Source organism: Hyperolius riggenbachi, chromosome 6, assembly GCF_040937935.1.
Source record: "Hyperolius riggenbachi isolate aHypRig1 chromosome 6, aHypRig1.pri, whole genome shotgun sequence".
NCBI lineage: Eukaryota > Metazoa > Chordata > Amphibia > Anura > Hyperoliidae > Hyperolius > Hyperolius riggenbachi.
In genome coordinates this window covers 116,498,546-116,512,766 of record NC_090651.1, presented here as the reverse complement: position 1 = coordinate 116,512,766, position 14,221 = coordinate 116,498,546, and the positions used below count along the sequence as shown (strand labels likewise).

General features: G+C 44.3%; 1 protein-coding gene across 10 annotated transcripts in view; it reads right to left on the bottom strand.

Moving 5' to 3' along the window:
* HFM1 (helicase for meiosis 1) overlaps positions 1–14,221 on the bottom strand; it is a 266,554-nt gene that overhangs the window by 70,864 nt on the left and 181,469 nt on the right. For all 10 annotated transcript variants that reach the window (XM_068239814.1, XM_068239813.1, XM_068239819.1 and 7 more), the window contains 4 exons: positions 10,152–10,249; positions 9,938–10,069; positions 6,375–6,460; positions 4,764–4,847 (listed from right to left, as the gene is read on the bottom strand). In XM_068239814.1, coding sequence (XP_068095915.1) covers positions 4,764–4,847; positions 6,375–6,460; positions 9,938–10,069; positions 10,152–10,249 — 400 coding nt within the window. The remainder of the gene's footprint in view (positions 1–4,763; positions 4,848–6,374; positions 6,461–9,937; positions 10,070–10,151; positions 10,250–14,221) is intronic.

Here is a 14,221-nt window from a genome sequence, read left to right as displayed (position 1 = left end):
CTGCCTCAGTGCCTCCATACGATAAACCTCCGTATCCAGGACGACCACTGCTCCTCCCTTATCCGGCTGAAAAGCAGGCCCTCTCCTCCCTTAAAGACAATATACGCATTGTTATCAGGAATGCGGATAAGGGAGGAGCAGTGGTCGTCCTGGATACGGAGGTTTATCGTATGGAGGCACTGAGGCAGCTCCGGGATTTGGCCATCTATTCTCCTTTGAGATGTGACCCTACGGCGGAGTATAGCAGACAGCTGCTTTCGCTCTTGTCTTTGGGCGAAAGTTTGGGAGTAATCTCCAAGCGATTAGCAGAGTATCTCGCCGTTTCTTCGCCTGTTGTTCCGGTGTTTCATCACCTGCCCAAGATTCACAAACAGGGGTTTCCCCCAGAGGGCAGGCCAATTGTGGCTGGGATTGGCTCTCTGGGGGAGCGCCTGGGCAATTGGGTAGATGAACACCTACAACCCCTAGTGCGACGTCTTCCCGGCTACATACGAGACACTAAGCATGTGCTTAGTAGTCTACTACACTTTCAATGGCATGACCACTACAGTTGGATAGCCATTGATGTTAAGTCACTATACTCTTGCATTCCCCATGCTCTCGCTCTGGACGCACTAGATTATCATATGGCGAGATACTCTGCTTTCTCCACGGACCTCCAGTTCTTCGTCGGGCGTGCCGTCCAATATCTGCTTACCCACAATTATTTTCTTTTCGAATCTGATTTTTATGTACAACGCTGTGGAGCTTCAATGGGAGCAAAATTTTCTCCCTCACTGGCCAACTTATATATGGGCTGGTGGGAGGAGCTCCACTTGTTTAGTGACTCCAATATTTATTCGAGTTTCATTGTGTGGTATGCCAGATATATAGACGACCTGCTGGTCGTCTGGGACGGCACGCACGACGAGGCACTGCAATTTGTGGAGTTTCTTAATGTGAATTCTCTGAATCTGGTGTTCACTTCCCAGTGGACCTCCTCTGAGGTCAACTATCTTGACCTCAAACTGAGGGGGGACCCCTCTTCTGCCTCTGTGGTTTCAGGCACGTACCGCAAGCCGTGTAGTGGCAACTCCACCCTGAGGGCCAACAGCTGCCATCCGCCCCATACCATCCGTGCTGTTCCCGTGGGTGAGTTGATCCGGGCACGCCGTAACTGTTCTGATGGCTCGGCCCTCGGCGTGGAGCTGGGCACTGTGGGTTCTCGTCTTGGGGAGCGTGGCTACCCCAGGTGGATAATAGAGAGGGGTAGGAGGCGGGCCTTGATGAGAACCAGGGAGGAATTATTGACTCCTGGCTCCCGCCGAACGCAGTCACGATCCAACAAAGACATGACTTTTGTGACTACCTATAGCCAGGAATATAAACAAATCACGCAGATTGTGAGGAAATCTCTTCCTGTGCTGCAGGCGGACGAAACGCTCAATCAGATCATTAAGCAGGGAGTTAGATTTGCCAGTAGGAGGGCTCCCACACTTGGGAGCATCCTGTCACCTAGCCTTCTCCCTTCCAGTACACAACGGCCGTGTTGGCTGACCACCCCTGGCTCATATAGATGCAATTTCTCAACGTGCCACTATTGTAGTGTCCACAAACCCACCCGTTCTATTGTTTCTTTTTGCAATGGTAAAACCTTTCCCATCAAACAATACATGAACTGTGACACGAGGTACACAATTTATCTTATCTCGTGTTCCTTATGCCACACCCAATATGTGGGGTGCACTACTAGGCACCTCAAACAACGTATAGCTGAACACTACAGGGGGGCTGGCTGGCTGACCCTAGAGGTGTCCAATGTAGCAAAGCACTTTAGATCAGTTCATTCAGGTGACATGTCCTCTTTCTCATTCCAGGGTATTGAGCGTGTCCTAAGGCCTGTGAGAGGGGGGGACGTTTACAAACGTCTCCTTACCAGGGAGGCCTATTGGATCTTCCAATTAGGGACACGCTCACCGGGAGGACTTAATGCAAGATGGGACCTCAACACAGTCACTTAGAGTGGATCAAATGACCACCTTTGTCTTTTGTTTACACATGATTATATATGTTTAAATCTTGAATCTCTTGAAATTTATGAAGAGGATTTAACTCATGCTGCCTAATGTTATATGGTGCTTAATCGCATGCATTTACATTCTTATGCTTCTTATAATGCTTTTATGTAATAGATTATTTCAGTGTGGGGACTTTCTGTGTGTCCTTTTCTCCCCCCATTGTTTTATATGCACTTTTCTTTGTGGGTGGGGTCTATTGAGCATGTGGTATCGGGTGTAACCTTACTCTATATAGGAGTCACCCTTTCTCATGTGCGCCTATGCTATGATTAAGGGCGTGTAACGCCCGAAACATGTCAGCATGTGGTGCTGGCTTTTAGCTTGTTATGTGTAACGATTGAATAAAGCCATATTGATTCTACCGACATCGTGCGGACTTCACTTTCTACGGTCTTGGATCTGAGGTCTTGGCAGCCTGCTTTCCTGCACTGTCGGTGGACGGAGGTGTGAGCGGAGTTCCACATTTACAGTGTATCTTAAAGGACAACTGTAGCGACAGCTATATGATCTCAGCAAAAACAGCGCCGGAGATTTGGGCGCAGAAGGTGCTGCCATAGGCCATAATAAGAATTACGGCTATAGCAGCGCTTGGTGAGTAATTTGGGCGCAGTCAAAAGACAGAGAACAAATTACTATAGCTGGAAGCCGAATTACATCTTTTTCCACTATCCATGGCGACTTGGAGGGGGAATACTATTTAACGCCGTCAGGACTTTTGCAGGAGCAGGGTGAGCTGTTTTACAGCTTTACCCTGCGCCAAAATCTCCCGGTAAGCATACGTATGCTGAAGCAGTGGGGCACATCTGTCTGCCATACTGGTGTGTGTGTGTGTGTGTGTGTGTGGTTGTACATTATTTAATGTAAGAGGGAGGTCTAGGTCCAAAAAATTGTATAATACCATATGCCGTGGCAATTTTTTAGACGGTTATCATACCGAGAATTTTCATACCGTTGCAACCCTGTTGGGTATTGCTGGGTATTTTTAAAAGAAGCATGTGAGAGTGAAGCTAGTCTTCACAAGATAGTGTTGGATCATGTTTCCCAACTGCAGGAGCTACTGTAATTAGGGGGGGGGGGGGGCGGTAGAGGCGGAGTCACACTCTAGCTTTTGCTTTGAGTATAAGCACAGTGTAACTGTAACGATCGTTGTAACACAGAGAGGATCTGATTACCGGTGATCTGCAGTTTCACCGAGAATACAGATATATACCCGATTATTGATGATCTGCAGTATCACCGATAATCAGATATATCTCTAACCTCTGGACACCTGAGTAATATGAGTGTTTGGTGCAACAGTAATACTTTGAGGAGAGCCTCCGTAAAGAGGGTGCAAGGCAGTAAGAGATACTGCCCAAAGAACAGGCTCCTTCCAAAGGCCTGAGGCTCCCCAAGGGGAGGAGTCAGGCTGAGAGTGGGAAGGACCAGAGTGTGAGTGACACCAATGGTGGAGTGTCACTGACAGATCTGTGAACTATCTCTAAACAGAGGAGATAGTTCTCGAGGTCGGACAAGCCAGGTCGGCAACAGACAGACAGATCAGATACAGAGGAAAGAGACTGATACGAGATCCTAAGGCAAGCAAGGTTTGGCAACGGAGTATCAGATATAGCGAAGTACCAAAACAGAGATCAGAAGAGAGGTCAGGAAAAGCAGAAGGTCATAACAAATAATCAACAATTGTCTAGTCTAAAGGTGTGAGCTCCTTGATCATCAACACCCTGGAACTAGTCTGAAGATATAACATAATGGTAAAGCTAATTCCTAGTCTTGGGTGTGAGCTCCATAGTCATCAACACCCTGGAACTAGTCTGAAGAATAACACAGATAATATACAGTATTCCTAATCTGGGGTGCGAGGTCCATGATCATCAACACCCTGGAACTGGTCTAGAGAATAACACAAATGATATACAGGATTCCTAATCTGAGGTGTGAGGTCCTTGGTCATCAACACCCAGGAACTGGTCTAAAGAATAACACAGAATCTGACAACAAGGTCTGAGTGCTTCCACGTAGTGATCGCAATGGCAGACAACCAGAGAATGACCAGCACCCAGTATATATAGCAAGGCGCTCTCCAGCGCCTCTCCTAAGTGCTGGACCAATGGGAAGTGGTGGAATTGTCAGCTGACCGGCTTGGTCAGCTGACTCCCTTCTGGCTGTCATAAAAGCCCTGCCTCTCAGCGCGCGCGCGTCCTTCTGAACCTGTGTGGACTATCAGTCCTAGCCACACCAGACCTGTGCTGCAAACCATCCGCTGTGCTGAGCGCGGAACCAGCCGCATCGCTATCAGAGCATGCGGCGGTTCCTCCGCGTTCAGCCATACTGCCAGATGTAGGCCTATGCGTGCAAACCGCCGCGTCGGACGCGGAATCTGCCGCTTTGTTCTCAGGACATGCGGCGGTTTCTCTGCGTTCAGTCATGCTAGCAGATGCAGGCCCACACGCGCAACCTGCCGTGTTGGACGCGGAATCAGCCGCCTTGCTCTGAGCACCCGCGGCGGCTTTTCCGCGTTTTCTCACAGTAACAGTTAATGCTGTACATACAGGGGATCACATGCCTGTATCTTAAAAATTAGACGAAATAGATTATGCAAGTTTATTGCACTATTTTTCAGAACCCCCCCCCCCCCCGCCTTTTTTTAGACATTTTATGTACATTTAATTATGAGTACTTATAATTTATTCATTCATGAATTCTGACCTGTTCAATGCTAAGCTGGTACTCTGGAAGATGCAACACAGATTCTATTATTTGATTCCCAAATGGAGGGTGTCGATTAACAATCTGAAAAACCACATAAAGAAAAAGAAGTAATAATAAAGGAAAAAAACTATTTTCTTTGCAAGGACTATTAACATTTAAATCCGTTTTATACAGGCTTCCTCAAGGTAACTGCAGTAATGCCATTAAAAAAAAAAAAAACACAACTCCAAATACTTTTCACACCAGGTATTAGGTCTGGTTCACACTCAGAACACAATCGTAAAATGAGCGTGATTTGTGCAGCACTTGCGCTTGGCAATTCCTATTCGGGGAACGAGAATCGCATTGGGATTGCTCCAGCAATGCTATATGCACAACAATGTTATATACGGTGTGTTTGCAGTGAATACAGTCTCATAGAGGTAGATTGTACACAGTACTTAGCTGATTGCCAGCTGAAATGCTGCAGAAAAAAAACCCTGTGTGAATAGGGCCTTAAAGAGACACTGAAGCGAGAAAAAAAAATAATATAATGATTTGTATGTATAGTACAGCTAAGAAATAAAACATTAAGAGCAGAGACATAAGTCTAATATTGTTTCCAGTACAGAAAGAGTTAGGAAACTCCAGTTGTTATCTATGCAAGTCGCAGAGAGCTCTGTCTTCTGCAGCTTGTTATCTCAAGTGTCATTCACTGTATTGTTTTTTTTCCTGCAGAGGACAGTTCAAAAGTTCACTAGCCTGCTTTGTAAAATCATTTAGAATGCTGAGTAGTGTGTAAACTGCAAATATTAGAGAATGATGCAATGTTATAAAAAAAAAAATATATATATATATATACAGTAACTGAAAAGAAAAATATGAGAATATTTTCTTTGTTACTAATTTTCTAGTAATTATTCGTACAACACAACCAATTTATTATATTAATTTTTTTTTCGCTTCAGTGTCTCTTTAAGGTTATATAATTTATGATTTTATAACCTTTTTGCAGAATGACGTTTAAGTGGTAAAGATTTAAAATATTATAAAAGATCAGTGCATATGTAGTGGGTTCTAATGAATGACAAAAATGGTAAGTCTGGGATGAGGATGAGCAGGTGGAAGCAAAATTCAGTTTCACTTGAGCGTTAGTTGACCCAGGCCGGGGCAATGGGGTTCAACTCACCATGGTCACCACCTCCGGTGCCAGCACTCCACACCCCTGTACACCTTCCTGCTTTACAAACACAAGAAGGAAGCTGAGTAGAAGACCTTGAAGAGGACAGGACTCCTCCAGACCCTCTTCAAGCAAGACTAAAGACGGCAAGAAATACATAGAGAAGTCCTTGCTGAACAAGAAAGGGAAACCTATCAACAAGCACGTGTTCACTTTTCCCTATACATGGCGAGCAATCGCAGTAACCAGGTGTTGTTCCACCCACTCATGTTCAATAAATGCAGAGAGGCTTTGCATTGTAACGGCCAGCAATTTTACTTTTGATAGCACTGCGCACATGATAAAAATGTCAGAGAAAATGTTCAAAATACATGGCAGCCTCCATTTAACTTCCAGTATAGGTTTACATTAAAATACAAACATATACGGTGAATACACATTCTAAATACCAGCTCTAGCTCTCTGGGGTTTTTGTCTTCAATTTTTTTGAAAGAAGTCAGTCCTGCATTCACCATTGCATTAGAGAAGCTGACACCTGTGAGTAATCAGAAGCCTGTATCAGTCACACAATACATTCACTTACAATACCACTTAGATCAAAAGTTATTTAACTACTTCAAGACCGCCTTGCTGTACAACTGTACAGCACTGCGGTCTCCGGAAGCGCTGTACAAGCTGATGCCTATGAGAGGCGGAACAGGGCGGATCGCCGTCCTGTTCAAATGGAGCGCACGGAGGGGAGGAGGGAACGGGAGAGAGGGAGAGTGAAACAGCCTGGAAAAAAAAAACAACCTCTGCTGCCACAGCGATCGGACCCCTCCGGCGGCATGTCCCCTTAGGGACAAAAAAAAAAGAGGTGAATCCGATCGCTGGGCTCCATAGCTGGGCTGTGCAGGAGGCTGAAGAAACTGCACGGCCCAGCAAAGCAAAACAGAGCCTGGTCGTTAGGGGGTGTTAACACTGTGGGCGTCAAGTGGTTAAAGTGGATCCAAGATGAACTTTTACTCATTGCATAATTGTGTTTCTTTCCTATTGTTTATAGGGCATTCCTCAAGCCAAATACTTTTTTGTTTTTGTTTTAATACTCTCCCTATAAACTAAACAAGCCACGCCCACAGGTTTTCAGAGAGCCAAGGCACTTTCAGACAGTAGCAAGGGCTCATGGGAGCTCAGTCTGGGCAGGAGGAGTGGGAGGTATTACTGGCCAGAGATTTCAGAGGCAGAGGGGAGGAGGAGGGGGGATTAGGTTTTTTTTGCTCAAGATGCAGATAAGCCTGCCTCTGTGTAATGTTTACAAACTACATGGCTGCTGTCATTGTATCACAGGAAGAAATAATCATATTCTATTAAAGCTGTCTGCAGCTAAATTTGATGTGTAAACAATCTAAACTTTAGATAAGATATATATACAAGTTACTTGTTATAGTTAGTTTTTCATTTCGTAAAAAATGTTCATTTTTACAAACCTACTGTATGTGAATATGATGATCCACTTACAGTGGAACAAAGACGGCTGGATTCACCTTGCAGCTTCTTCCTACAGTCACATGTCCTAGCATTGGTGTACAAAAGAAGTTTTGGGCATAATCATATGAGCAGCTAACTAGATGCTGTTTTTTTTTACAATTATTCCAGGAACTTAAAAGGGATAAATAAAATAATAGCTGGGTGGCAATTCATTTCACGGAATGCTATCTAAATATGGTATGATACCAGGGCCAGCGTTTCCATAGAGGTGACCTGGGTTATTGCTCAGGGCCCCTGAACCAACTGAAGCACCCTCTTCCCAACCCCTCCCTAAGTGTATAGTGGGTCCCCGGGGTCCATGCAGAGTTTGGCATCGAAACAAATCACCTGTCTGGCCAGCTCGCTCCACCATCAGTCTGCATGCTCCCCGTCTTCATCCCTGCTGGCCGCATCTTTTCAGTGACCCGGTGGCATGTTGCGTGAATTACATGTGGGGGGGGGGGGGGGGGGGTTGGGGTCGCTGAGATGACGTACCAGAAGGGATAAAGATGTGGAGGCACAGGGATGTATGGAGGAGCGCACAGGCTGGACAGGCGAGTCATTCCCATGCAAGACTCTGTAAGGGCCCCAGGGACCTGTATACATCTGAAGTGGTATAGGAGACTTGAAGGGGGGGGGGGGGGGCTAGCCTGCTCTGGGGCCCATGGGGTGGGGAAGTAAGAAAGTGCCTAATGCTGCTTACATGGATTGGGTTAGAAGGGCCAGGTGCAGGTGTACTTAAAGAGGAACTCCAGTGAAAATAATGTAATAAAAAAAGTGCTTCATTTTTACAATAATTATGTATAAATGATTAAGTCAGTGTTTTCCCATTGTAAAATGTTTCCTCTCCCTGATTTACATTCTGACATGTAAAAATGTCACCTGATACATGGTGACATTTTTACTGTGGGCAGGTTATGTAGCTGCTGCTAGCTGTTTTGGCTGTTAGAGACAGCTGTAAGCAGCTATTTCCTGTCTGTGAACAGTGTTACATTGTGGCAGTTTGCCAGGTGCACTGCGGTCCTCAGGGCTTCTTGTGGGAGGGGTTTCACCACAATATCAGTCATACAGCGCCCCCTGATGGTCTGTTTGTGAAAAGCAATATATTTCTCATGTAAAAGGGGGTATCAGCTACTGATTGGGATAAAGTTAAATTCTTGATTGGAGTTCCTCTTTAAAAGTGCAGCTACACTTATAAAACACTGTTTCTATATTGACTGAAAATATATCTGACCACAGGCGTGAACACTCCCAACAGAGAAAAAGAAAGAATTTTGTAACACCTAACTGTCCACGCTCCCACTCTGGATGTACCTGGCCACAGTCTTATGGCTAGAGGTGTCTACATGTACTGTATGTGCAGCATGACATCGAGTCACAGGCTCTGGATTTGGCGAAATGCATGTATGGCGCACAGAAATGCACAACAAAGTTCCAGCAGCTTTTCTTTAAAAACCTCCTCCAGATTACACCCAATGCTGACTTTTGTCAGCTTGTGTGATTGTGCTTCACCTTGTGTGGTGCTGTCAGTGCTCTGTGGCTTATTGCTTACCTGTAATCATTACACCTGTTCTCGACCAGAGTTGTCAGACTATTCTGGATCCGCTCTTCTGATCTAACCTTAGGCTTTCACTTTGACCTTACTAGTGGTGCGGCTGTCCAGCCCTTGGCTTGTGACCTTGACTAAGTTTTCCTGCTACCTGCTTAGCCTGTGACCTCACCCAAGCTTGCTATCCACCTGACATAACTTAAGCCTGCAATCTTGACTCTGCTTGTTATCATCCTGCCCTGTCCTCAGTCTGTCTTCTGACCTCACCTTTGGATTTTTCCCCACATTGTGGAAAAATGCATTTGTACTTCAAAAAATGCTGCTTTCTTGGTTGTCCATGCTGCTCCTTTAGCTGTAATACTTTCATAGTCTCTCAGTTAGAAAGAAGAAAGCAGACAAGGAAAGTAAGCATATCTGATCTACATACTAGTTCTAGGAAAGGAGTTTACAATATTTTATAGTCACAGGATCAGCATTACAAGCAGAAACCAACAATGTTACTAATGGCAGCCTCACTATGGGCCTGATGCAGTAAACCACAGTAATAATGCCCTGCACAGACATCACACGGCAATGTTACCCTTACTAACGGCACTATGTACCACGAGTTACGCTATTACCCATGGTACTTGACCAGCGGGTTGCGTTTATAGCATAACTCATGGTATACAGTGACGTTAGTAAGGGTAATATTGCCATGCGATGTCTGTGAACGGCAATATTACCACAGTTTTCTGCAGCAGGCCCTATTTCTCTTGTGATAAACCCATCCTAGTAAAGTGTAGAATCTGTTAGCTGTTATAAATCATAACAAGCAAAAGGGTGGAAACCATTAATATACCATCTCTCCTGACTTCCCATGAAGTAATTGCATATTACGTGTATCTGCTATTTTACATCTCAGACAATCAAATACTTTAGATCTTTCTATAATAAACCCGTCTTAGTTCTACTTACCAATCTTTTCAAGTTGCTTGGACACGTGTGATGAATTTTCCCATATCTTACATCGGAAGCATTTAGCCAAGGTCAAGGCATTCAGGAATGCAGCAAATTTTTTGTCTTGTAATGCCAAAAACTCATATAGACCTGCAGTTGTAGCATAGTTAGTTATGAACTCTTTCATATTTTTGTATTAATAACTATGAATAAAACACACAAAAAAACATACATTTAGTCACTCGGATGCCTTGTCTAAAAATCTTTGTCATATCCTGTGTCAGTGAGAACTCTTGAACGGGAATGCACCCGAGCTGGGCTTGTATAAGACTGATGTTAAAGAAAAAAATACAAGGGTTATTAAAAACATTTTATACTTCTGGAACTAGCAGGTAACATAAAAATATACACATGCTGCAGTACGTTTGTTGGCATTATCTACAGAACTCTGTGACAGGACATACAGTGAGGGGAAGAAGTATCTGATCCCCTGCTGATTTTCCTCGTTGCCTTCTGATCAAGAAATGACTATTGTATAATTGTAATTGTAGGTTTATTGTAGCTGTGAGACTGACTAACAACAACAGAATCCTCAAAACCCCAAGCAGTAATTATTTCCTATAGCTACTGTATGCATGCCAGGTCTTTAAAAATATGTGTTCCTTTGTATCCTCCTCATATGGCACCATCATACTCATTTTTCTCCCAGGATGTAAAGAAAATATTGCATGAACCCCAATGTTTAGACAAGGAAAATGCAGGGGAAGTATAGCTGCCTGGTCGAGTGGCACCTATTTGAAAGATGACAATATACTGTACAAGAAAAAATTGTGTGTGATTCTGTTAGATAATAACACTATAGAGGGGAAAAGTGTGTGATTCTGATAGATAACACTATAGAGGGGAAAAGTGTGTGATTCTGATAAATAATAACACGATACAAGGGAAAACTGTGTGATTCTGATAGATAATAACACTATACAAGGGAAAAGTGTGTGATTCTGATAGATAACACTATACAAGGGAAAAGTGTGTGATTCTGATAGATAATAACACTATACAAGGGAAAAGTGTGTGATTCTGATAGATAACACTATACAAGGGAAAAGTGTGTGATTCTGATAAATAATAACACTATACAAGGGAAAAGTGTGTGATTCTGATAGATAATAACAATATACAAGGGAAAAGTGTGTGATTCTGATAGATAAATAACACTATACAAGGGAAAAGTGTGTGATTCTGATAGATAATAACAATATACAAGGGAAAAGTGTGTGATTCTGATAGATAATAACGCTATACAAGGGAAAAGTGTGTGATTCTGATAGATAATAACACTATAGAGGGGAAAAGTGTGTGATTCTGATAGATAAAAGCAAGAAGTTTTGAATCAGGATGATACCATTTATTGGCTAACTTAGAGATGGATAAACAGTGAGCTTTCGACTTATAAAAAGCCTTCGTCGGACTGGTTCCTGACCAAAACTGAAAAACACAGCTTATATACACTGACATACAGAGGAGAAACATTCTGATAGATAATAACACTATACAAGGGAAAACTGTGTGATTCTGATAGATAATAACAATATACAAGGGAAAAGTGTGTGATTCTGATAGATAATAACGCTATACAAGGGAAAAGTGTGTGATTCCGATAGATAATAACACTATACAAGGGAAAAGTGTGTGATTCTGATAGATAATAACACTATACAAGGGAAAGGTGTGTGATTCTGATAGATAATAACACTATACAAGGGAAAAGTGTGTGATTCTGATAGATAATTGTAAGAATACTACCTGGTCAACGAGCCTGTGACGAGCCGGGCGCTTCCGGATTGCGTCCCACGATGTCTCCTCCGGCGGCTCTGCGCAGGCGCATGCGTTCCAAGGGGCGCATGAGACAGACGTGTCAGAGTACGCGTCCGCTCTATGCAACCAGGCGGCAGGTGTACTGGAAGTGATGCAGCCACAGTGTATATAAATACTTCTGGGACGTGGCTCCACGCCTGATATAGCGTGTATTTCGCCGTTTCTAGGTTGTTCCTTGCTGCTCTTGTGTAAACACCTGCATATTACTGATAATCTGTGTATGACCCGGCTTGAACTTTAGACTACCCGTTTGCCTTATCCTAGCAACCTTGTTATTGATAATCTGTGTATGACCTGGCTTGAATTTTAGACTACCTGTTTGCCTTATCCCAGCAATCCTGTTATTGATAATCTGTGCATGACGTGGTGTGAATCCTGATTATCCTCCTGTATACTCATTGTGGCATTTTTGAGTGCCACGATGGGAGTCTCATACGCTTGAATCTCTCTCCTGGACTCCTGCCTCACTACTGCCTCCGCATTACCAGGGCAGCAGAGAAGGGTCATTGTACGTCCCGGTCCCCCGACCGTTACATTATAACAGACCCACAAAATGTATATATATCACATGGAGGATCTACAGTGGCAGATAGATCAGCTGACAGAAGCGGTTAAGGGCCTTGCTGATATGGTCACCCCGCTAGCACAGGCTGCTGCTACTGCCGCCACTGTTCCCACTGCAATGAATCTCGAGCCTGGTGATAATGCTCCACCAGCACCTCCAGAGGTACCTGTACCAGTTCCTCCAATAATGCCGGCGTCAGCGACCAAACTCCCGCTCCCAGAAAAATTTTCTGGGGATCGTAGTACTTTCAGTAATTTCAGGAACTCATGCTTGATGTATTTCTTTGTGAGGCCTAGAGCCTCGGGAACCAAAACACAGAAGGTGGCTTTGGTGATCTCCTTGTTACAAGGGGATCCACAGGCATGGGCTTTCAGGATAGTCCTCCTGCGACTATGGAAGAACCCATGCAGATGGGGTCTTCCAAACTATCTCCTGCTGAGAAGACACGGTGATGATCCCAAGGTCTGTGCCTTTACTGTGGAGGTGCCGGCCATATGGTTCGTACCTGTCCGGAGAACAAATCGGGAAACTCCAGTGCCTAGATGAATTAGAGGAAGTTCACCTAGGCGGGCAGGTAATTCCTCCTAACGAACAACGTTATTTGTTACTGTTTTGTCTCGATTGGCATGATAAGGGGACAACAGGGCGAGCTTTCATTGACAGTGGGGCTGCAGGGAAATGTTTGGATATATCGTTGGCCAAACGATTAAACATCCCATCACTACCCTTATGTAGCCCACTCCAAATTACGGCCATTGATGATTCACCTTTACAGCTGGCTACTCCCATGGCCATAACCCCCGAATTACACCTCAAGGTTGGGGCTCTACATTCCAAAAAAAATCATTTTCCTGGTAAATATGCCTTCTACCCCGTTAGTACTAGGTTTGCCCTGGTTGAAACGACACAACCCAAATTTGGAATGGCATTCGGGACAACTGGTTAGTTGGTCTGGGTTCTGCCAAAAGAACTGCCTCGCCACTCTGCCACTTCTCAGTACTCATTTAGTCCCTCAGCAGATACCAGAGAGTTACAGGGCCTTTTCTGATGTATTTTCACCTTGTGCTGCTGATGAGTTTCCCCCACACCGCCCATATGACTGCCCAATCGACCTATTGCCAGGAACCATGCCCCCTCGTGGTCATTTGTATAGTCTCTCAACTCCTGAACGATCAGCTATGAGAGAATACATCAAGGAGAACTTGGAAAGGGGGTTCATTCGCAGGGGCTGGGTTTTTCTTTGTAGAGAAGAAAGATGGGGGGCTCAGACCCTGTATTGATTACAGGGGTCTGAATAAAATCAGGATAAAAAAACGCTACCCTCTTCCATTAATTGATGATCTATTTGGGCAGGTCTCAGAGGCTCAGGTGTTCACCAAGCTAGACCTTAGGGGAGCCTATAATCTCATTCGAATCAGACAAGGGGACGAATGGAAGACTGCATTCAATACTTATGATGGACATTATGAGTATTTAGAGATGCCCTTTGGGTTCTGTAATGCTCCTGAAGTCTTCCAGGAATTCGTCAATGACGTCTTCAGGGACTTTTTGGGAAAATTTGTCATTGTCTATTTGGATGACATCGTAAATTTTTCTCACTCCCTCTCAGAGCATCGGGATCATGTCCGGGCAGTGATACAAAAACTGAGAGAGCACCATTTGTATGCCAAGCTCGAGAAGTGCACTTTTGAAACCCAGCAAGTTCCGTTCCTGGGGTACATTGTTTCGAACTCAGGGTTAACAATGGACCCAGCAAAGGTGTCGGCAGTTCTCAATTGGCCATGACCCGTCAATTTAAAATCCCTACAGAGATTCTTAGGGTTCGCAAATTTCTATTGCAAATTTATCAAGGGATTTTC